At 43.5% G+C, this 12,284-nt stretch overlaps 1 protein-coding gene across 4 annotated transcripts in view; it reads right to left on the bottom strand.

The window, feature by feature from the left end:
• HPS3 (HPS3 biogenesis of lysosomal organelles complex 2 subunit 1) overlaps positions 1 to 12,284 on the bottom strand; it is a 42,755-nt gene that overhangs the window by 23,050 nt on the left and 7,421 nt on the right. For 3 of the 4 annotated variants that reach the window (XR_009551539.1, XR_009551538.1, XM_016185996.2), the window contains exons 3-6: positions 12,051 to 12,222; positions 10,630 to 10,715; positions 5,795 to 5,987; positions 4,045 to 4,126 (exon numbers count right to left, since the gene is read on the bottom strand). Coding sequence is in view for 2 of the 4 variants with exons in the window: in XM_016185996.2 (XP_016041482.2) it covers positions 4,045 to 4,126; positions 5,795 to 5,987; positions 10,630 to 10,715; positions 12,051 to 12,222 (533 nt within the window). In the remaining 2 variants the exon portion in view is untranslated. The remainder of the gene's footprint in view (positions 1 to 4,044; positions 4,127 to 5,794; positions 5,988 to 10,629; positions 10,716 to 12,050; positions 12,223 to 12,284) is intronic. The other variant, XM_060197544.1, reaches the window with a different exon arrangement.

Here is a 12,284-nt window from a genome sequence, read left to right on the forward strand (position 1 = left end):
TTCTCTTTTTTTAAAAAAAGAGGGTATAGGTAGATAGCATAATGGCTATGCAAAAGAGACTCTCATGCCTGAGGCTCCAAAGTCCCAGGTTCAATTCCCCACCCCACGAAAAATCAGAGCTGAGCAGTGCTCTGGTAAAAAAAAAAAAAAAAAAAGAAGAAGAAAAAGAAAGACAGAAAGTGAGAAACGTCAAAAAAGAAAGATCTCCTGAGAGCCAGGAAGTGATAAGTAGAATACACGCACTAAAAAAAGAAAAAAAAAAAGAAAAAAATCACCTCTTGAAAAGGTGACATAAATCTTCAACCCAGACAGAAAGGCATGGGAGAGTTAGCTGTGTCTCCATAGAGTTGAAGGTAGGAAGGAACCCTGGGCAGCAACAGAAAGCATCAGATAAATCAGAAAGAGACATTAATGAGAACTGAAGTCACACTTCTCATAAAACACTACCCTGTGGCTGACAAGAGAGCCAATAGCTTGTTAGCTTGTTACTATCCCTCCATTATCAAATGCTTATTTTTCCAGGAAAAGGTCCTCCAGGTGCCAAACAAAAACGTGTGGAAAGAGAATTAACATACAAAGCCAAACAAACTGTTGACTAATCATGAGCCTAAAGGCTGGAATAGTGCAGATGAAGAGTTGGGGGGGGAGGGGTTCTCCATTTTGTAGATAGCTAGTAGGCATATTTTAGTCATATTCCAAAGGGCCTGTAGCTATACTAGTTGTTTGTTTGTTTTCTTTCCCCTGAGCCTGAAATCTGATATGTAGGTGGATCCAAGTTATTGTCTGGGGAGATGATGTCATGGCTGGAAAAAGGACCAGAACCCCCACCCCACCAGGGAAAGAGAGGCAGGCTGGGAGTATGGATCGACCTGTCAACACCCATGTTCAGCGGGGAAGCAATTACAGAAGCCAGATCTTCCATTGTGTAGATTCCATTGGAATCTTCCATTCCACCTTCTGCATCCCACCACGACCTTGGGTCCATACTCCCAGAGGGATAAAGAATAGGAAAGCTATCAAGGGAGAGGATGGGATATGGAGTTCCGGAGTTCTGGTGGTGGGAATTGTGTGGAGCTGTATCCCTCTTATCCTATGGTTTTATCAGTGGTTCCTTTTTATAAAAAATAAAAAAAAAAAAAAAAAAACTTGTGAAATACCGACTATGGTAACTTGGGAGTTTACAGCAGCATGTTAATTCATAACAATCACTGATCTAAACGACTCATGTTTCAGATGCAAAATAGCATATAGTGAATATGGTGCAAACCATCAGTATGTCTCTGAGAATATTAGTTCAAGACTAGAAAATATTGACTTTGGGGAGCTGAGCAGTGGTGCACCAGGCTAATTGCACATAGTACAAAATGCTAGGACCTGCACAAGGATCCCAGTTCAAGTCCCCTATTCCCCTCTTGCAGGGGGATCACTTCACCAGTGGTGAAGCAGGTCTGCAGGTGTCTATCTTTCTCTCTCCCTCTCTGTCTTCCTCTTCCTCTCCTCTCTCAATTTCTCTCTGTCCTACTCCCCCCACCAAAAAAAAAAAAATGTCAGAAAATGGCCACAGGAGCAGTGGATTCATAGTGTAGGCGCGAGCCCCAGCAATAACCCTGAGGCAAAAAAAAAAAAAAAAAAAAAAAGATCAACTATTATCAAAAAATTGCTTAAGCATCTTTCGTGGTCAGGAGCTTTCTGGAAGCCAAGCATATTACTTCTCACTAAAAAAAAAAAAAAAAGAATTATTCATTTAGAAGAAGGTTACTCATTTAGCAAACCCATTAACTCTGAGGTCACAACTAAGGAAATACAGAAGGCTGTTGAAGGCTTGCAAAATGAAAAAAAGAATTATTAGTGGCTGTGTTAAGAGCACAAATAAATCACTTCAGTGTAGCTTATTCAATCTACTGTGCTTGAATATATTGATTTCTGTATTGATTTAATACATCTATGTAATTGCCACCAATATCTCAGTTAGAAGATAACATTGTATGATTATACTTAGCAAAATAAGCAAAGAGATGAAGGATACTCTGGGGAAGTTTCACTCACTTGCAGAGTCTAGAGAGCTGATACACACAAACTTGAAAAAAAAAAAGGAAGAGGGGGCCGGGTGATAGTGCAGCGGGTTAAGCGCACATGGCACAAAGTGCAAGGACCGGCAGAAGGATCCTGGTTCGAGCCCTCGGCTCCCCACCTGCAGGGGAGTCGCTTCACAGGCGGTGAAGCAGGTCTGCAGGTGTCTTGTCTTTCTCTCTCCTCCTCTCTCCACTTCTCACTGTCCTATCCAACAACGAACGACATCAACAATGGCAATAGTGGCCACAACAAGGCTACAACAACAAGGGCAACAAAAGGGAGAAAAGGCGGCCTCCAGGAGCAGTGTATTCATGGTACAGGCAATGAGCCCCAGCAATAACCCTGGAGGCAAACAAACAAACAAACAAACAGGAAGCAAATTGTTTCTGAGACTTATTGAATCCATGGTAGTTATCTCTGGGAGTTGGGAGGGTTAGAACACAGAACTTTGGTGGTGATGGGTGTGGCATGGAACCTGTAATCTGACAATCTTGTAACCTAATTTTTCTTAATAAGAAAGAAAGAAAGAACGGTTGCAGTTATACTATGATTCTGAATTGTTCTTTGATTAAGCTGATAAAGTTTAGCCCACAGAGGCAGATATGGCCCCCTCAGGCCTTCCCTTAGCAGTACACTGGTTCTTGTTACTTACATGTTTCTCCATGTTTGTGCCAGTTTCTTTTTTAAAAAAATGCCTGTATGATATATGTTTCTGTTCACCCCACACCCTTGATACTATAGTCATTTAGTTAAAAAGAAAAGGGGGAATTGTCGTATGCTTTACATTGGTTTGTTCTAGCCCTCCCCCGCCAAGAGAATTAGATCAATCCAGTTAATTTCGCGGGCCTACTTGGCCCCGCCCCGAAGGAACCCTGCGAGAGTTCCACAGTTGGAGAGTTCCTGAGTTCAAGAGTAAGAGAGAGTGCTTGCGCCGCTGCAAAGAGACAGCCGAGTTCTGTTTGGTGATTAGTTTGTCTTAGTTTATGAATCGTTGTTCCTAAATAAAGAAATACAGCTTCCCTGCCCAGCCGTTGTCTCCGCGTCTCTGTTACCCGCCGTGAAGCTAGACCCGCCCGGCCAGCAAGAGCCTTCCGAATTTTAACAACACGACACCATATATATTCCTTAGCAAAATTTAAAAACCGATTCCAAGTAATCTCAAATTCAAAGTAGTTTTAAAATTATCATCTAAACTGTTTCCAAAAGGTTGACCATTTCACATCCAAAAGCTCTAATTCAATAGACAAGACCTAGAGATTTTTCATGCAGGTCGTTTAGACCCAACAGTGCATTGGTAAGCATTCAGAGGTTCCTTTTTGTTGTTTTCGACGGGTTATGTTGTTTTCACCGGGCTGGCTTCACGGGCGGGTAACAGACGACCAGGGACTCATGCTTGAGCTGCAGGCAGTATCTCTTTATTCATGCAGGACGCAGCACAATCTAAGACGAGCTAAGCTAAACTCAAGGTACTGTACTGTAAAACTCACAATGCTGTCTTTATATATACTTGCCAAGTAAGGTGGAAACAGGATGTGACATAGAGAGGGTGGAGAGAAAAGTGACTGGTGAAAATCAGAGTGTGACAAAGAGGGGGCAGATTAGGCGAGAATCCTATCACTGAACCACAAATGCCCTGGAGGGAGGGTGGAACTTGTTAACAGTGGTTATGTAAATAGAATGAAGTGGTTATGTAAATAGAATAGTGTTAAGCAGGGGGGATTTAAACCAAATGAAACAGAAGGGGTCTCATGCATACCAACACCTTTTGAAAAGATTTAGTTAGTTAGCTAGCTAGTTAGTTATAGAAATGAAAGAACAGAACACATGGCAGGGGCAGTGCTAGAACAGGACCTAGGACTCAGGGTTCTTAGGCAGACAACTCCTCTGCTCTAATGCTCAGCCATCTGTCCAGCCCTCCAGAGATTCCCTTTGGGCTGTTAGACCTTGCTGACATGGGAAATCACTTCTGACCTTCAAGGTGGTGTCTGCGTCTGGGTCCTCTTCTCGCGCTGCTGCTGCACTGCACCGCACTGTGAAGCACTGCAGGTTGTTGCTAAGCAAGAGAGAGAGGGGCACTGAGAAAAGTGGAGAGCAATTCCCAAGATGCCCAGCATGGAAGGATGTATACAGGCAAACAAAGCAATGATGGCAGAGAGGCAAACTCAAGTATCTGTGAGATGTTGGAAGAGTTAGACTGCTTCTTAACCAAGACAGCACTTGAGAATCCTTAGGAAGTATTTAAAAAAACATAATGTTGGTCTGCACTGCACTCTGAACCACAGTTTCCAGGGGTGGAAGCAGTTCTGTACATTTCTATAAAGCTCCATATGAGGCTATGAGGCTCACTCCTAGTTCAGAGCCATGGATCTGTGTCATGATTTGACAGATGAAAAGACACCCTCAGGCCCTCCTCAAACTATAAATGTGTATAAATGGGTGACTCTCAGACTCTCAGAACCCAAGTTTCCTGACTACTCTTTCCGACCCACTCATCTCAGGATGAAATTCAGCCTGGCCTAAGTATCCTGAGTGACACACATCAGTGAAATAAGCAAAACTCCAATGGTCAAATTGAAAATCAGAAACTTCCTGGAGAATTCTTCAGTTACTTATTCTAGAAACTTATTTTGAAGATGAGGAAAGAAATATTACTGACTGGTCTTAGTCCTTTGTGGAAAATCAAGCCAAATTTTCCTCTCTTCACCAATCTCCAGTCCTATGTGTCCAAAAGCCTACTTAACATTTCCTCTTGATAGACCCTAAGCATCTAAAACTCAAGTGCCTGAGTCAACCTGCTCTTTGGCCCCACACTCTGTCAGTCTCCATTCTTCCATAAAAGCAAGTTCAAAACTGGTAGGGATATTCATGTGCTCTCCATCTCATTGGGTCTTGTAATTCTCTTACTGTAGCCTCTCCCACCCAGCCTCCCCTCTCTCCTGCTCCTGTTCTGCTCCCTGCCCCCAGCTCATCCTTAACCTAATCTCCATTCAAATAACTCACTTACTGTCAACAGATACTCCATAATGACCACCATACATTTTCCAAAAGCAATTCCCTGAATATATCATTCATTCATCAAAACCAAAGAAAATTCCTCAGTGGAGTTTTCAAAGCCCTGAACTATCTTTCAAGTATCATTTCCATAGCTTCTCTATGTCACAGTTTCCTCATATGTAAAGACCATCATGGGGCTTGGCGATGGCATGCCTGGTTAAAAGCACACATTCCCATGCATAAGGTCCTGGGTTCAAAGCGCCCAGTCCCCTTCTGCAAGGGAGAAGCTTCACAAGTGGTGAAGCAGTGCTACAGGTGTCTCCCTGTCTCTCTCTCTCTCTCTCTCTCTCTCTGTCTATCTATCTTCCCCCTCCTCCTCTCAATTTCCTTCTGTCCTGTCAAATAAAATAACAGAAATTAAAAAAAAAAAAAAAAAAACCACTGTACAGTGCTTTGGAAACTGAAAACACTAGCTATCTCTACGTGGTTCACATAGGGAATACATGACAGCGTTTCTCTTTATACCAAAGAGAAGTAAGTGACTGAGTGGGCATCAGAATCTTCAGGTGGGTCTTTAATTTGAAATTTATTCTAACACCTGGTGGAGATTCTGAGAGGACAGTGTGAGATGGTGTGTGAGATTCTGGTCTGCTCAATTCTCGTTTAAGGACTTAAGAAACAGCTCAAGGATTTACAAAAAGGCCACTAAGTGTCACTGCTAACATACCTTGTGATGACGTGCAAAAACTGTGGTGTGAGCACTGCCTGCTGCGATTTCTCAGGATACTGGTAAACGGACATTAGCTCAACAGATTTGGCCACCATGTAGAGATAGCCCACGTGAGGCAACGAGAAGAAACAAAAGAGACTCAGCAACTCTTTCTCCTGTGATGAATTTTTTCCATCAGAATTAATAGAACCTACAAGAAAAAAAATGAATAAACACCATGAAGCTAGCAAATAAAAAGATTCAATATGGGGCCTGGTGGTGGCACACCTGGTTGAGCACACGTGTTACAGTGCGCAAGGGCCTAGATTCGAGCCCCTGGCTGGCCCCCACCTGCAGGGGAAAAGCTTCACAAGTGGTGAATCAGGGCTGCAGGTGTCTCTCTGTCTTTCTCCCGCTCTATCACCCCTCCCCGCTCTATTTCTGACCGTCTCTATCCAAATAAATAAATAAATAAATATAACTTTTAAAAAATCAACACTTCAACATTTCTATGCAAAAGTCTCCCAATGTGTAACCCAAAGAGTTGTATGGAGAAGTTGTTCTTGATAAAAGAATAAGAGAAAGAAGTGAAAAAAGAATACTGTAATTGGGATATCATGCCTAATAAATCTAGGTATTAGTCATCAATAGCATAAACACTATTGATATTTATGTTAACATAAAGAGTCAACAAGATCCTATGTACTTGCCAAGATACTTGAATTATTGTGGGTCTAAAATGAAAAAGTCATCATACTCACCACCCTATCAATACTATCTAAATTGGTAATATTGGTAAAAATTTAATGTGAGCTATATATGTAACTGGGGGCTATCTACAAATCACTTAAAAATTTGGGGGGTGGGGGGAGTCGAGCGGTAGCGCAGCAGGTTAAGCACACATGGCGCAAAGCGCAAGGACCAGCGTAAGGGCCCTCAACTCCCCACTTGCAGGGGAGGGTTGCTTCACAGGTGGTGAAGCAGGTCTGCAGGTGTCTTTCTCTCCCCCTCTCTGTTTTCCCCTCCTCTATGCATTTCTCTCTGTCCTATCTAACAATGATGACATCAGTAACAACAACAATAGTAACTACAACAACAATGAAAAACAACATGGGAAACAAAAGGGAAAATAAATAAATAAATATAAAAAATTTAAAAATAAATAAATAAATTTTTTTTCAGGTAGAGTGAGGCAAGCAGGCCAGCGGTGACACATCTGGTTGAACATACATGTTTCTAAGCACAAGGACCAGAGTTCAAGTCTCCAGTCCCCATCTGCAAGGGGGAAGCTTCACAAGTGGTAAAGCAGTCTTTCTCTCTCTCTCTCCCCCTTCCTTCTCATTTTTTTCCCTGTCTTTATCCAAAATAAATGTTTAAGTATATTTAAAAGGGAAGAAAGGAAAGAGGAAGAGAGAGAAAGAGAGAGAGTGAGATAGAGAGGCATAAGGAAAGGGAAAGATACTACAACTCCAAAGCTTCCTTCCAAGCAATGGGAGCCTGGTTCAAACCTGCAGTGCACATGGCAAAGCAGTACACTATCCCAGTGAGCTATTTTGATGGCCCTAGGAATCTTTGTCCTTCCTTCCTTCCTTCCTTCCTTCCTTCCTTCCTTCCTTCCTTCCTTCCTTCTCCAGGGTTACTGCTGGGGCTCGGTGCCTGTATTGTAAATCCACTGCTCCTGGAGGTCATTTTTTTCCATTTTGTTGTTGTTGCTATTGCTATTGTTGTATAGGACAGAGAGAAGTTGAGAGAGGAGGGGAAGATAGAGAGGAGAAGAGAAAGATACCCACAGACCTGCTTCACCTCTTGGGAAGCGCCCCCCACCATAGGTGGGGAGCAGGAGGCTTGAACCGGGATCCTTATGTTGGACCTTGTGCTTCACACCATGTGCACTTAACCGACTGCACTACTGCCCTTCCCCTTTCTTTCTTTCTTTTTTTTACTAGTGATTTAATAGTGATTAACCAGACTGTAGGATAAAAGGGTTATGATTCCATACAATTCCCACCCCCAGAGTTCTGTATCCCATCCCTTCCACTGGAAGCTTCCCTACTCTTTATCCCTCTGGGAGTATGGACCAAAGATCTTTATGGGGTACAGAAAGTGGAAGGTCTGGCTTCTATAAGCTAGTAATCACTCTTTTTTTAATTTTAAAAAGAAATAGAAGGGGGCTGGTGGTGGCATACCCAGTTAAGTGCACATAGTACTAAAAAGAAACAGGAAACAAAAAACTCATTAATGCATGACTCTAACACGGGCAAAATTTATTACCATTTCAATAAGCAAGATAACATTTTAATAAGCAATCAAGAAAAAAAGTTAGAGGGGAGTTCATATTCTATTTTGCTATGATGAGTCTTCAATACAGAATGTGAATTTTACACTTCCAGAACATCTCAGTGTAGTCCAGTCACTCCTGCTCTATGGCTGAGGACTACCATGGTCAGTGCAGTTCTTGACCAAACTGCAAGCCAAGCCTGAGGACACAGGAACACATAAAATGGCAAGGAGGGGGGATCGGGCGGTGGCGCAGAGGGTTAAGCGCAGGTGGTACAAAGCGCAGGGACCGGTGTGAGGATCCCGGTTCAAGCCCCCAGCTCCTCACCTGCCGGGGAGTCGCTTCACAAGCGGTGAAGCAGGTCTGTAGGTGTCTATCTTTCTCTCCCCCTCTCTGTCTTCCCCTCCTCTCTCCATTTCTCTCTGTCCTATGCAAAAACAATAACAACAACGATAATAACCACCACAACAATACAGTACAACAAGGGCAACAAAAGGGAAAGAAAAAAGAGTGGCCTCCATGAGCAGTGGATTCGAGGTGCAGGTATCGAGCGCAAAGTGCAAGGACTGCTGTAAGAACCCCAGTCCGAGCCCCGGCTCCTCACCTGCAGGGGAGTCGCTTCACAAGCGGGAAAGCAGGTCTGCAGGTGTCTATCTTTCTCTCCCCCTCTCTGTCTTCCCCATCTCTCTCCATTTCTCTCTGTCCTATCCAACAACAATGACATCAATAACAACATCAATAATAACTACAACAATAAAATAACAAGGGCAACAAAAGGGAATAAATAATAAAAAAAAAAAAAAAAAAAACAGCAAGGAGGAACTGGATACTCAAAGGTGACCGCCTAATATGGTTCCGGGCCATGGTTTACAGCTTCATCTCACACTTCCCCTTCCCTGGATGGACTGTCCCTACTCTTGCTTCTTTTAGTTCCTCAAACACAGAGTCTGCCTCTGCCAGGCCGCTGATGCTGCTTCCTCTACCCAGCTGTCCTCACCCGCCATGCACCAGTCTCCTCTTCCTCTGCCCAGCTGCCCTCACCCACCCTGCACCAGTCTCCTCTTTCTATTCGCTGATTCACTTCAAGTCCTCTTTTCCAGGACTCCTCTCTTTTTTTTTTTTAATATTTATTTATTCCCTTTTTGTTGCCCTTGTTGTTTTATTGTTATAGTTATTGTTGTAGTTACTGATGTTGTCGTTGCTAGATAGGACAAAGAGAAATGGAGAGGGGGAAGAGAGAGAGGGGGAGAGAAAGATAGACACCTGCAGACCTGCTTGTGAAGTGACTCCCCTGCAGGTAGGGAGCCGGGGGCTCGAACTGGGATCCTTACGCCGGTCCTTGCACTTTGCACCACGTGCGTTTTACCCGTTGCGATACCGCCTAGGATGCCTCTCTTGAACCCCAGATGAGGTCAGGATCTTTTGTTAGAGGCTCTCAAGATAGTTCTTTTCCCTCTGGGCCCCAACTTCAGAGTGTAATCGCACACTCCTTTCGGTGACTTTTTTCTTTTTAAAGACAGAGATGGAGAGGAGATCCCAGGTGTGTGTGTGTGGGGGGGGGGGTCAGTGTTATGCAGAAGGCTGAGAAATGTGACACATGTACCAACTGTCGTATTTTACTGTTGACAGGAAACCACTAATCTCTACAATAAAGAAAAAAGGAAACAAGCAGCAACAAAAAAGAGGCAGAGAGAGAGAGAAAGAGAGAGAGAGAAAGAGACAAGAGAGACCACAGCACCAAAGTTTCCTTTAATGCAGTGGGGATGAGGCTCAAACCTGGGTTGCATACATGTTAAAACAGTGTTCTATACAAGTGAGCTATTTCACCAGTCCTCTGCGATGATCTGATTAATGTCTAACTACCCCCACAAGACATTAAGGTCCATGAATGCAAGCACTCAGCCAACAGCTACTTAGTACCGATCCCCTAGTATTCAGCAAAACATCCAGCATGATGATGAGGTGCTCAACAAAATCTACTAAAATAAGTAAGAGAAGCTTATGAATATATTTCATCAGAATATGTACAGCTCTCTTTAGGCAAGATCTAAAGATAATCAAGACCAGGATTAAGTACACATAGATCCCAGTAGTGAATCTTGATCTAGGCTGCCTGTGAGGTTCCCAAGTGAAAAGTACTGATGTCAATGATGGAGTGACAGCCAGCGATGTCAGAGCCACCAGCATGCAGAGTCTGGGCACCAGCACTCTGAAAGGCATCCAAGATACGAAGTGTGAAGGCAAGCTGAAAACCACTGTGCTCAGTGAACCGCACTCACTCTACACTCTCCCAAGGCTGTCATAAAAAGCCATCAGATACTGGCTGACAGGCTAATTGTTCTGACAGGTCTCCCATTTCCCATTTTAGGTCTGTGATCATTTCAAAAAAGGGGGATGAGTTTTGTCTGTCATCTCTCTTCCCTGGCTTCTCTTTCAAGTACCTCAAGGTTGTGGATAAAATACTTGCCCAAAGCCCCAGGGAGACGCAGTAGGACAATAAACTGTTACCCAGATGGGGCCCCCAGCCCAGAGGCACCGCACTTTACTGTACTGTGGCACTGACTGGTACACCCACCTGTTTGGAAGATGGGCAGCAGCTGGAGTGAATGTAACTTGATGTCATCAGGCAAGATGTAGGATGAAATATCAGGTGCAAAACGTCTGTGGGTGTGAAAATGAAAGAGAAGAGAGGGCTGGGGAGACAGCATAGTGTTTATACAAACAACTTCATGCCTGAGGCTCTGAACTCCCAGGTTCAACCCCCAGCACAACCATACGCTGGAGCTGAGAAGTACTCTGGTAATAAAGTTAAAAGTAACAATAATAAACAGAGAAAGAGCTCCAATTTTCATGTATTTTAAGTAGGTAAACATGTACTGAATGCTGGTGAAGAAAAATCATTATGGGGGATGGGGCCGGGTGGTGGCGCACCTGGTTGAGAACATGTTACCATGCGCAAGGATCTGGGTTTGAGCCCCCATTTCCCACTCACAGGAGGAAAGCTTTCCTAGTGGTGAAGCAGGGCTGCAGGTGTCTCTTTGTTTCTCTTCCTCTCTATCTCCCCTTTCCCTCTCCATTTCTGTCTCTCTCTATCCAATAAGTAATTAAAGATAATTTTTTAAAATCTAACTTAAAAAATCCTGTATAGGGGAGTCGGGCTGTAGCGCAGCGGGTTAAGCGCAGGTGGCGCAAAGCACAAGGACCGGCATAAGGATCCTGGTTCGAACCCCGGCTCCCCACCTGCAGGGGAGTCGCTTCACAGGCGGTGAAGCAGGTCTGCAGGTGTCTGTCTTTCTCTCCCTCCTCTCTGTCTTCCCCTCCTCTCTCCATTTCTCTCTGTCCTATCCAACAACGACAACAACAATAATAACTACAACAATAAAAAAAAAAAAAAACAGCAAGGGCAACAAAAGGGAATAAATAAAATAAAAAATAAATATTAAAAAAAATCCTGTATAGGTATACATATGTAACATACAGTTTACATACACAGACACATTTTAATTTTTTTTTTTTTTGCCTCCAGGGTTATCTCTGGGGCTCAGTGCCTGCATTATGAGACCTCTGTTCCTGGAGGCCATTTTTCCCATTTTGTTGCCCTTGTTGTGCTTGCTGTTGTCATAGCTGTTGTTGTTGCTGGATAGGAGAGAGAAGGGGAAGACAGAGAGGAGGAGAGAAAGATAGACACCTGCAGACCTGCTTCACCACCTGTGAAACAACTCCCCTGCAGGTGGGAAGCCGGGGGCTCGAACCGGGATCTTTACACCGGTCCTTGCGCTTTGCACCATGTGCGCTTAACTGGCTGCGCTACCGCCCAGCTCCCTTTTCATTTTCTTATCTGTTTTTGTCCTAAAACAAAAGAAATGTCTAAGGAGAAGGATAGATAAGAGCAAGCCATTTGAATACTCTGTAAATTAATTTGATCTCAACTTGGTTTCTTAAAAACTTTTTAAGGAAATAAATATCCAAAACAAACAAAAGCAGCTGGCAAGTTACCTATACAGCAAGTGCTGAACGTGAAAGTATTTGATTCTCTCATCAGCCAGTCCTGTGGACTCCAGCGTAACAGAGACTCCAGATTCTTCACTTTTGTCACCAAGCAGTTCCATGGGCTTTTGGCAGATAACAAAATCATCTGATTCAAGCTGCAAAGTTTCATTATTGATGCCTTAAGAAATAAAACTCCAGAGGTTAATAAGTCCCAAGTACTATTTGAATGGAAGTTAAATC

The sequence above is a fragment of the Erinaceus europaeus genome, chromosome 9, assembly GCF_950295315.1.
Source record: "Erinaceus europaeus chromosome 9, mEriEur2.1, whole genome shotgun sequence".
NCBI classification, from domain to species: Eukaryota; Metazoa; Chordata; class Mammalia; order Eulipotyphla; family Erinaceidae; genus Erinaceus; species Erinaceus europaeus.